Below are 12,144 nucleotides of genomic sequence, written 5' to 3'. Positions count from 1 at the left end.
GTCGCCACTCGAGAAAATTTCGGCCTCAACGGACTTCGGTTACACGAACGATGTGCCCCACACACTGCCACTTAAAATGAGAAATTCTTTGAGTTCGTCTGTAACCTATGTTCTGCCTATCTATACATTTCTAATCAGATCTCGTAGCGAAATCGAGCACAGATCTTTTCAATTCACCGAGGGTTGACTACCACTGATGGGCTATCGCAATTTTTTACACGAACAAATGAAGTCAGACATCTACCTGCAGCATAAGCAATATGGACAACGGCGTGAACGTTTGAAAGAGTAATCATCGGACTATTATTTCTATTTTCTAATTTATCTGATACTCAGGATTTTATTTTTGGAAACTTCAGCAATTTGCAGCGCAGAATAAAAAGGGGGGCTACCTGGCCCCGGAACCAAATTAGGAGTGGCGACAAGATAACAATACTATTTCATTTTGACAAATTACATTACAAAAAATCTTATGTTAAACACATGCAACGGAAATCGCAACATTATTTTTCAAATGCTGTATCACTTGTAGTAAATTATTTTATTAATATTTTTTTTTAAATGAAATTTTTTATAGTTCTCTAATTTTTTACAATTTTTTTAAAGTTTGTAGTTTTGCCGGCGTTAAAAACATCGTGCCTTGGGAACTTGTTATTAAATAACATGAAAGATTATTACATTTTGTTTGTTACTACCAAATCTTACAACAAAAGTTTTACTTAAAATTCATAGATTATAGCCCATACATTAGTTAATTATTTCTATGATGATATCTAACACACAGTTTATTCATTAATCATTGAACATTCAAATATCGCTGGCCAGAAAACGTACGAATTGCATTTATTTTAAAATAACTTTTCGTTTGACATATGTGTAATTGACAATTCTATTTTAGGAGGTTCTTAGAATTTTACTGAGACCGTACTTTTTTGTAATAATTTTTATAACTACTGGAATGCAACGTAATTATTAAAAATCATGATGACAAGGGATTTGCATAGGGGGAATTTTGGAGACAGTGAGCAGAATAGGACGGAATATAATTTAAAATGTAGAACGTCCAACCACATTTTCAACGAGGCCGGTGAAAATGTTCAATGTCATAGCGACTCCGAGTCTTTGGGATCTAGAAAAAGCAAGACTCGTTACGTGAATCCTGCGATTTATATAGAGACATTGGAGTCGTCCCGATCCGTGACCTCGCTTCAAACTGACCTATCATGCGTTGAAGAGGTCACTCCCCATCCGCATAGTACTTACAGAAGTAATTCAACGCCGTATCTTACGGGCCGAATTTCTAATACTTCTTCGGGTAGTGTTAAAAGGAAATCTTGTCGTCTGACTACCCATGAACAAGAATGCGAGGTTGATGAGGACGATACTCCACGGGTCAGTCGCACATATCGGGGAAGTCCCGATACGTTTCGCCTATCGGTTGCTTCACTGTCCACGACAACCACAGCGAAAGAAGAACGGGAAAGAACCGAGAAAAAGAAACAGGAGGCATTTAAACAGTGGCTTGAAAGGAAAGAACAAGAGGTATCTAGATTTTGTTAACAGTATAAGCAGTAAACTGTTTAATTAAACTTTTGTTGCTTACAATTTGCATACAATTGTCATTGTATTATTTGTAATATTTCACCAGTCGTCATAATTTAGTTGAAGGACGTCCACTGTTGGCCTGCATTCAGCATCTTCCGACCTTAGCAAAGTAGTCAGTCCACTTGTGGGTCCACTTGTGTAAGACGTCCGTTACGCTGTGTTTGCCGGTCTGTGATGTTCTCTTTAGAACCCTAGGGCCCCAGGTGCTATTGTGTCACGTCCGCTGCCACTTCAACGTGTCAATCCGCAAGGCCATGTCGGTTACTGTTATTCGTTTACGGATCTTTTCATCCTTGCTGTGATCTTGTAAAGAAATTGTAATTCCTATTTTTTGCTATTGTTTTAGAAAAGAGAAAAGCTTCGCATGCAAAAAATGAAAAATCAAGTTGCACCTACAACAACTCCAGAGCAGCGAGAGGAATCTTACCGTCGTTGGATGGAACGGAAGCGTTTGCAAGTGGAGCGGCGGCGTGCCGAGGAGATAATGCGTCGATTTAGACAGAATGAGAATGTGGAGCGCGAGAAAGAGAAGCGAGAGAGAGACAAACGCGAGAAGATGACAGAATGGTATCGCAAGAAGGAGGAAGAAATGAAAGGTAAATGCGTTCTGTGATTCTTAGTCAAACATTATAAACAGGTTCTGACCGAAGTTTGTTTAGCAGGGCTTTTATATTAATAGAATTAACGAAAATAATATGGAGTGATTGGTCCTTTTTATTGGGAGGAGTATATGCCTTTGCAGTGGGCATCTATGGGTTGAAATGACGACGACGAAGAGAATTTTTATATAATACAAAAAACTAAAAAAGTATTGAACTTTTACGATTCACAGGTCTAACAACAGTATAAAAATTTAACAACTATTTTTGGTTTTTGCTGCCCTGTCCCTCTGATGCAAGTCATGGCTATATAGGATGATTGGTTAGATGAAACTCTGAAGTTTTATTGCGTATTTCCAATCACCCTATTTAAAATGATCAGTCTGAAATATTTTACATTCGGCGCACTACCTGAGATCCTTTTCGAAGAGATGTTCAAGCTGTCGCTCCTCGCTTTCATTGAGAAAACAGTTAAAAAGGCTCCGATTAGAAACGGCAGCACAGTACATCTGGTTGTAACCTCAGCGTCTGCTGCGACCGGACCGATGCTGGATAGTCAGGAGACTAGTAATAAGGGTAGAATTAAGTAAATGAAATAAATCTGCTTTTTTAATTGTAGATATTAGGTAATAGAGAAAAAAGTTTGCTTTAACAAAATGCTAAATGCCATCTATTATATATTACAAATAGATGACACGCACACAATCTAATATGTGAGTTAATTTTATACAATAATTAGATACGTAAAATAAATTAGTAATTAGATTTGGATATAAATAGTATGCCACAATGTCACCAATTTGTTCTAAATAGAATGCATGCACACATTATACTTTTAGATAATATAATTAAGGAATTAGCGGTACGGAAAAATGTAATAAGTAGATATGATAAAAAAAGGTCTCTGCCAGTTGGCAGCTGAGGATTACATGTGGATTTAAAAAAAAAACACATGAATTTATTTTTTCTATTATAATGCGATATATAGGCCTTGTGACAGCGCAAAGTGTTCGGGACAGATAGTTAACAATAATTAACTTTAACATGCAATAATATGTAATATAAATTGTCATTAAGTTGCTTAATATTTAAGAAATTCTAATTTTTGGATAGAATGTACCAAACATTGAGAGCAAATGAGGAACATTTACCCCAATAAAGTTTGTGCACCTATAACCAATCACTCTGTATATATAAGGAATCGTGTTTGGAGATTTAAAAGTTTTCAGTTTATCTAGTCCACGCTTGTTACTTCGGGACATGATTATTTGGAAATGTTTGTTAATATTTTTGATAACATTTAGCAATGAAAACTCGTGAGGAAAGACGAGCGGCGCGCGCAGCTATAGAGGAGCAACGTAAGCGAACGGACGGCGAGCGCGCTTACCGCGACTGGCTGCGAACAAGCAAGAACAAACCTCTGCCCGTTCCGCTTAACCAGGGAGAACTCAGTAAGATTGTTTATACATACAGGTGTACGATTGCTGTCAATTGATGTACGGTAAGACCGATCTAACATAACAAAAAAAAATCTAATATAACAATCAATGGTTTCAGAAATAATAAGTACCGTAATGATAATACGTGTAATATATATACATATTGCAAGATTCCTATTACTGCATGTTAAATTAATTATTGTATACTATCTGTACTTAATAGACTTAGTATTGCCAGAAGATATTGGCCTGTCGCATTTTAAAACTTGAAATTACTGGGCGATTGAAAATAGGAAAAAAAAAATTGCTGAAAAATGAGCTCTATACATTCACCCCCTCAAAGTTTTTACACCTATAACCAATCACCATGTGTAACGAATCTGTCTATATTCATCGTGACGATTTCAGTCGTAGGACATTTGGGCATTAGCTTCCCCCCTTTTAATTTCCATAAAGACTGATTGGAAGCGGCTTGTTTCCCGCGTGTTTCCTAGAGGGGCCATAAAATATCCATCTTTGTCACAACATGTTACACTTTCTGCTACTCGAAAAGCTAAACTTTCGACTATTTTATAAAAGTACTTCGGTTATATCAGAAAAAGTACATGTTTTTAAGAACCTTTTTCTTATAATTTAGCTATTTACACACGGTTGATCAAATAAATCTTAATAATTTGTAGATTCAATAAATCTGAAAAAGCTCGTACAGTACCCGGCGATAAATATTGCACATCGACCTTTGGAAAAAGACAATCGGCTAATTTCGGCTTCGTAGAGCACTATCTCTGTCCCACGATACCTGTGTGACGTTTTGTCAGTCGTATTTCGTGCGACAGAGATAACGTCAATGTGCAATATTTATCGCCAAATCCAGAGGTCCATGTGCACTATTTATCGCCGGGTCTTGTAACTACATATAAATATCATATTATGAAAATGTATTTTTTTAAATTCTAGGTATGCGCGGATCTGTGTCACAGATGTACATTAATCCAATACCCTGGAAATCTGAGATTTGAAAAAAAAACGACGCGCATAGCTTGTAATCATAGCATTTTATTATTTTTTATTGTTTTCTTCATATATTTTTATAATTGCAAGTCGTAATTTTAGAACCACGTTGAATTTTCGAATGATAATTTTATTGGGACTTTTTGAAATGATGATATTTGTGTGAAATGAACGAAATAAAACAAGTTTGTTTATTTGTAATTGTATTTTTATTATTACCTTAAAACGGGTCCCTGCAAGTTATTACTAAATATTTAATTTTGTAGAAAAATCTTATTTTAAAGTTTTTATATTTAATCAAAAAACAATCTAAAGCACGAAGTCTAGCCATAAATATAGTTGCGAGGAAAAATTGTATCTTTTATCGCCACAAATAGAAGGTTTAATTGTACTTTTTAAATGCCCTGTATGCATTCATTCATCAACGAAGCGGATAGAGGCTTTTAAATATTTCATTTAGCTCCAAACCAACTTTGTTATGAAAATGTGAAAAATTGAATATCCGTATGACTGACGTTCTGAAATATAACTTTGTTTAAAATTGTAACTATGTTTATGATCAGACTACGTATATTTATGTTTGTTTTTTCGATTAAATACTAACTTGAAATCGTTTTTTTTTTAATTATTATTTATTTACTAATTAGACTTTAAAATTTGTAACCTTGGTGAAATACTTAAAATGCAAAATGTGCAGTAAAATGCAGTGAAAACGATTAATATTCTCAACAAACTTTCGCAATGACGTGCAGTCAAAAAGCCTAAGGTTTAGTAATACATTTATTTGTAACACATACAATTATAGTGTGAATATATATATAGAAATAATCTAAATTCGACCGTCAAATATTTTCTTTGCATGTAGCAGAAACACTCGATATAAACTCTGAACTTTACGGGATCATACCGATTGTCATTTTTCTAATTTATTTGGTTTATTTCTGTTTACACTTGTTCATTACTTTCGAAGATTGAATTAATCTTAAGCTTAATTTGATTAACTCTAGAAAGTAGAATTTAACACTTTAGGTTTACATTAGTGGGACTATGCGATTTATTTTTTATAAATTTTACTATCAATTCATATTTTTATTAATACGTGTAACAATTTACCTTCAACCGAGAAGACTATGACCACAAAATTGTTCAAATTCAAATTGTTTCTACCAAAACTTGTAAAAAGTACCTGCATGTAAACAGATCTTTGACTTTTTTTAAGTTGCTGACGACACGTATGATCGTCCTTCATTTTTAGTTACTTAGAAAAGTGACTAAAAGAGCGCTACATTATCTCTGTCCCGAGAATAAAGAATAGTTTCGTTGACTTATTTTTCTTAAATATACGAATATGTAGACTATTAAATTCGCTTCAAGTTTATTCTTATCGTGATGAAACACGATTATTGATGCTTGCAAGTTTATTGCATATTTTATATTTAAATCGAATAGATGTCGTTAGAATATCATTCAGCCAGTGTTGACATCTATTTTATTTATAGTATTAGCAGTAGTTAGTTTAGTAGTTAATAGGCCTCTTCCTCTTCCTTTAATCGTAGTATGTCGGACTTATTCATGAAGTAATATGAAGGTTGTCGTCCTTTTAGATCTTTAAGCACTCGTTTGGCCCCGGCTCGGATCAGCACTCTGCTAAGAGATTCGATTTTCTCTACACCCATGGCGTAATGTAACGGTGTTCGTTCAAGCTGTGGAAATAATTTAATTTATAACAACGTGAACGTATAACGAATAGCATTTATAAGTTGGGGTTTTAAATATCGAATGTAGATTCCATATTAAAATTTATTGAACATGGGTTTGGTATAGTTGATTATTAAGTGATATCCATACTAGAAGTTTTATATTCCAGAAATACTGCTTGTAAAATATGGCTGCGTAAAAACAATAAAGCAGTATTTAGAAATAACTCTATTCTGATTGGCCAAAATTTATTGTATCATGATCATTGTTTTTCATCAATTATTATTTAAGAAGTTGTCCACTGTCCAGTTCACGAGCGTAAGAAATGCAGTTTTAACTCCGCTGTGGGTGAAATATCGTAAAATTTGCTCTTAATTGACCTAGACTATGCGAAATGATTATTTCAAGTCGCTAAACTTTGAGGTTCCAGAAATATCGTGAGGATAGGTAAGGCAGCGGTGGAAATTACTTGTTTGGCCCTTTTTGAGATATAACTTTTATATATTGGTACAAAAATTAGAAACTTACAACTTTCGTAAGTCTTTGCTTATGCTACTGTATATCTCGTGTATTACATTTTTCAACATAACAATCACGTCACTTTGCGCTAGTATAATACTAACATTATCTCCAATCCTTAAGAGCTCCGGGCAAGTTTCGGCTAAATAGGCAACAATGTCTTCATGTTGAGCCAGTACAGCGACATGTAGAGCCGTCCTCCCAAAGGAATTGTGCGCGCGTGCAAGTGTGGAACCTCCTTCCGCCGTTACGATATCACGTACGGTGTTTAGATCACCTCGCCGTACTGCACTGTGCAGAGCTTCTCTAGACTCCTGTGTGCATGAAGTGAGTTAAGATATATCGTTTACATTAGATTTAAAAAAAATAACTTAGAGGGTGAAAAACCTTTTCCAAATTACAACAATAAATCTTAAAAGTTTATCAATAAAATTAGGAATAAATCGCACTATAGTGTTAAGAATAGCTAGGAAATGAATTCTTTATGAATTGGTTTTACTAGTATTATATACGTTTAGAAATGCGATAATTAATAAAATAGAATTCGTTGTGGGTTTTTCTTAGACCAGGAGTTTTGGTATTCTTGTGGATTTAAATTTAGTTATAGGATATGGAAGCTCAATTTTATAAAGGTAATATGAATAGATAAAAACTATCGACATAGTATGAGGGACTATATATGATAGTTTTACAAATATGATACTCGCAGATCTTTAATCTTTTGTCAGCAAGTCAATAACTTTTAAGCACATACATTATTTATTGATGTCATTTTGTTATCCACTTTTTCGCGAAAATGATAACTAAACATTTACGGTTTTTATTTCAGAGGAATGATAGAAAAAAATTATCTTTATTTGGTAAACGCTATGAGGCTATGGACTGTAAGGCTAGTAGAGCCTTTGCAATGTATTTCTATTGTTTATATTTAATTTTGACTCTTTATTGTATTATAAATCGACACAGAATAAAAGAGTAAGCACATAAAATAGATAAAAGAAGAATTATAAACAGCGATCTTATCGTAAATCGCGTTTTTTAATACAACTACGTTCATGAATAAATATATATTTATAAATAATATTAGAAACATTGAAGACAAGTTCTTCGGAGCTCTGGCTTCTTTTAAATCGGAAGATGGTCATGTTGGACGAAAATAACACACTCACACAAATGCCACATCTACGACATTATTTTGCAAGGCCTTTTTTCAACAAGAAAAATTAAATAATCATTATTACCTCGAAAGCTGGTATCGATGTCAGAAGGTTGCTCATTTCTGTATCGCCTCGCGTGGATACCACATCTGTGATAGTCGTTCCCTCTGCGCCGACAACGTCTAATATATGGTCGTATCCTTGCAGTAACAGTTCCATTATTTTCTCAGATTTTCCTATTGACAGGAGTTCATTCATTAGTTGAATTTGTAAAAATAACACAAGGAATATAGAAAACATGTCACCATCACCACCATTTCAGGTATATGATGTCCACTGCTAGACATAGGCCTCTTCCATCACGATGTCGAACCAGTAGTGATGAGATCCGTAGATGAAGGAAAGTACCTGGCAAGATTCAGCGAATTGGCAGGTTAATTTAGCAGTGGGCACTCCCATAGTAGAACGGATAGTTACTCGGACATTGCAAGTTTTGGAGCAGAGGTTACTGTCCAGCAAGCTCAGTATAGGACGTTTACCCAATAGGTAGACAGACGCTTTTGTTGATTCTACAGAAATTCTATGGAGGTGGCCTATGTTCTGCAGTGGACGCCTACAACTGAAATGAAGATGATGATGATGATTTTTTATAATGAATGTAAGCTGTGGTGACTAAATAGTGAAAATTTGAGCGAATTCGACTCATGGAATATGCGTTTTATAGGAAACAACCTTGCCTGCTTTTACATATGCCGATATATGAATGGTGATGGCTATCATAGATTTCTTATCAAGGAAAACTTTATTAACCTCTAGCAGCCAGATGTAGAACCCATTTATCAATCTCTAAAGTATTCTCTGGTACATTAGCTTGTATGGACACGTCTCTCGCAGTTCGGTAGAGCTCGTCTCGATAGCCCAGGCTCACGTCCGACTCTTGCAGTAGTTGGAATAATGCGTTGTTTGCGTGTGTGCGTGCCGCGGCAAAGTGCAACATCGACTGGCCATGTTCATCCTGGGGAGCACATAACGGTGTATGTTTTATTAAAAAGTATATTCCAGGACAAAATTTAAACATACATGTACAGATAATGTTTCATTTCGTTATATGATTTAGTTTTTACCGAAGCAGACGCTACGTTTATCATTGACTTTGACTATAAGATACTAGCACGTGTCACTTAAAATTGAAGATAATTACAAATTGAAAAAAAAAGCTTGTTATATAGGGTGATTAATTATATGTATGAAAGCTTTAAATGGATGAATAACTCATAAGTTGTTACTTAATGAATGGTTCAACCCATACAAAATCAATGGTTTCAGAATATTAACAACGTAAAGATAACATCGTAACAAAAAAGTTTTAATAAAACGGACTACTAGATATAAAAATTATTGTTTACAATTTGTCTCCGCAGATTTGTATTGCCAGAAGTTATTGGCCATATGACAATAAAAAAAACAAATTAATGTAACATATTTCACAGCGATAACCTTATACAGGTGATTGCGAAAAGATGTAAATTTTTTAAAGCTGTTTGCTATCTAATGAGCTATACTTTTACACTTTGAAAGCTTTTGCACATATAACCAAGAACGCTATCTAACTTTATTACAAAAATTTGTTTCTTTATTTAAATTATTGAAAAATTCGTTTCCATTATTTAAATTTAGTAAAGATTATTTAACAATTTTCTGTCACTATTTATTTTAGGTATTTTTTCAAGCAACTTCCCGCGACCTTCACTTTGCTCATAAGTATATAGTGTTAAAATTTAATACGTACTCTATTGACGCTACTAAACGCGAGCTCTGGTGCATCCGGACTGTTTGTTGATTGGGGATCAAGGGCAATGACTTCTATAGGACGATGTGGTCTGGTGGCAGTCAGAGCCGCACTTCTCGTTTTTATGGGTGACTGTACCGGCGAGAGCAGTGCTTGCGGTGCGGGAACATCGTTCTCTACCTCCGGTGCACCGCTCGTCACAAACACTTTTGACTCCTGGACAAATAAATGTCCACCCATAATAAGATAGTAAAATGTTTATTAACATTGGGCCTTAGCTGTTTTAATATAGTTAATAAAATCATATATATACTAAAATATGTGAAAGGTTCAGTCAAAAAGATGCAAACAACCGTTTCGGTTTTATATTAAAAAAAAGTATTTCAAATAAATCAAGTCACATTCTGCCATTTGGTAAAGAGAAATTTAGCTGTAGTAATGGACTCATTATTTTATTTTAATTTTCCAACTTATCATAAAGTAACGTTTATTTTAAGTTTAGAATAATATGTACATGTAATATTTTGAAGAGACTCTTGACGCCCTTAAACTGATTTCTGTCTTGTTGTGATAAGAGGGAGCTTAGTAATTTTGCTCTAATCACGTAAGTCTACCCCGCAATGAGTGTACATAGAAAGCGAGCAGAAGAGTATGTTCGAAGCCGAGGAAGAATAATTTTTCTTTATTTAGCAGGTTGCAGATGGAAATTGTCGGTATTATAATGCTCTCTCTCTATCCTAAGCGACTAAACGATGTCAGACCAAGAAGTAATTATGGTAAGGCTATAGTGGTCAATATACCCTGCGACTGAATTATGGTTGACGGCAGAACTAAAAATATGAATGGACAAAGAAGTGCTTATACGTGTGTCTATTTTCTCTCTTAGTCCCTTTAGCCCCTGAGTAAGTCTATAAGCCGCGTATGTGTAAAAATGTGGAAGTAAGGTGTACTACAAGTTCAGACGCACTAAACAAGATAAGGTGGCAGATTCAACTTTTCAAGGACTGGACAGATTTCTGTGAAAAAGTTTCTGTGGTTTTATGATTCAGAAGATGGATCATCGAGGGGTGATAGTCGGAGCTAGTTACTTAATCCGACATTCAGCCTAGCAAAAGTGTATCAAGAATAGCATTAACAACGCATACCCCGGGTGGAGATAATCATTTAATAGCGCTGTACAAGAAGAAATACGGCGTGTTTCGAATGGTGTTAGCTGAACCTCTCACTAGCACTCATTACTATCACCGAGAGGTTATCGTTTACCGTCCATTTCCCATAAAATATAGTATTTAGTTTAGATTCAGATATAAAAGATTCACTCCGAAATATATAAGAAAAGCTTCTTAACCTTACCTTGCTACCGTAATTGTTAATATACCTTAACATTTTACACTTATAAAAATTTTTTATAAAAAAAAGACTCCTCACCTGGGTGTTCATTCTAGGTTTTTCGCTTTCGGGAAAATTCTGTAGAAAACTAGCAAGGAATGCGACTGGATCTTTAGGTTTTACGTTAGCCACTTCGGTTAAACCTTTGATTAAAGGATCGCCGAGAGCTGTAAAAACATTATGTGTGTAGTAGTCCACATCGACGACTCGTTTTTCTAAATCCATTGCAGTAAAAAAATTAAAATCAATAATGTTTCTTACACTTTGCAAGATATCTGCCTTCGTCGGTGTGAAAGACGGGAATGTCCAAGTGACCGTTGAGTGCGTGGTTCTTACCTGAAATGTATCAATTATTCAGTTATGACCTCCATTTCTTACTTTGAACACCTGTCTTTGTACATTCATAAATACACCTGCAATGGTAGTGAAATAAAAGCTAATCGAATGTATACCTTATAATTAAGTTTTTATTCATTAAGGCCCGGCGCGTTCGTTTATAATTGCATGTTATGATAGATTAGAAGTTTTTGGTTAAAGATTAAATATGAGTATGAAGAATCGATGTTTCTAACAAAAAACAACTTTTAATCGCTTATAACACTATGGTGCAGATTTTTTTAAATTTAACTATCCGTGGTTTAGTCTTACTGTTCATCACGGTTCGGAAAAAGTTTCTTCGTATTTTATATGAAAAATTGACAGATATTTTTTAAAAGTACATTTACAGTTAGCCGAAGTATATATTTAGATGCTATTTTTTCGTCTTCTAGTCAGTGATATGATGCCCTAGCTGTATAAATTACGGGACTTCTGATATGATATGATAGAAAAACGCGACAAGTAGTTTTGGCAGTTTCTTGATAGTAATGTGACACTGCTTAATGAATTCTAAAGAGACCGCAACAAGAAATGGAAATGGTTGGAAATCTGAAAATGTA

General features: G+C 34.6%; 2 protein-coding genes across 2 annotated transcripts in view; one reads left to right on the top strand and one right to left on the bottom strand.

Moving 5' to 3' along the window:
• Window positions 1–981: 981 nt before the first annotated feature.
• Window positions 982–4,778, top strand: LOC137933556 (capping protein inhibiting regulator of actin dynamics-like). The gene is made up of 4 exons (XM_068777518.1): window positions 982–1,542; window positions 1,952–2,201; window positions 3,509–3,655; window positions 4,601–4,778. Exons 1-4 carry the CDS (start codon window positions 982–984, stop codon window positions 4,660–4,662), a joined length of 1,020 nt encoding a protein of 339 aa, XP_068633619.1. The 3' UTR covers window positions 4,663–4,778.
• A 1,399-nt stretch (window positions 4,779–6,177) lies between these two features.
• Window positions 6,178–12,144, bottom strand: part of LOC137933466 (uncharacterized) — a 28,668-nt gene continuing 22,701 nt past the window's right edge. Inside the window, exons 16-22 of the mRNA XM_068777423.1 lie at window positions 11,468–11,542; window positions 11,246–11,373; window positions 9,818–10,033; window positions 8,839–9,043; window positions 8,113–8,264; window positions 6,976–7,185; window positions 6,178–6,357 (exon numbers count right to left, since the gene is read on the bottom strand). Of these exons, the coding sequence (XP_068633524.1) occupies window positions 6,178–6,357; window positions 6,976–7,185; window positions 8,113–8,264; window positions 8,839–9,043; window positions 9,818–10,033; window positions 11,246–11,373; window positions 11,468–11,542 (1,166 nt within the window). The remainder of the gene's footprint in view (window positions 6,358–6,975; window positions 7,186–8,112; window positions 8,265–8,838; window positions 9,044–9,817; window positions 10,034–11,245; window positions 11,374–11,467; window positions 11,543–12,144) is intronic.

Source organism: Battus philenor, unplaced genomic scaffold, assembly GCF_028537555.1.
Source record: "Battus philenor isolate CCGP_79_NKW_IND1 unplaced genomic scaffold, ilBatPhil1.0.hap1 SCAF_13, whole genome shotgun sequence".
In the NCBI taxonomy this organism is placed as follows: Eukaryota; Metazoa; Arthropoda; class Insecta; order Lepidoptera; family Papilionidae; genus Battus; species Battus philenor.
This window is presented reverse-complemented; position numbering and strand designations above follow the sequence as displayed.

Coding starts and splice junctions, on each gene's coding strand:
- LOC137933556 (XM_068777518.1), top strand. CDS start 982: ATGATGACAAGGGATTTGCATAGGGGGAATTTTGGAGACAGTGAGCAG. Junction 1,543..1,951: donor TTGAAAGGAAAGAACAAGAG/GTATCTAGATTT, acceptor CTATTGTTTTAG/AAAAGAGAAAAGCTTCGCAT. Junction 2,202..3,508: donor GAAGGAGGAAGAAATGAAAG/GTAAATGCGTTC, acceptor GATAACATTTAG/CAATGAAAACTCGTGAGGAA.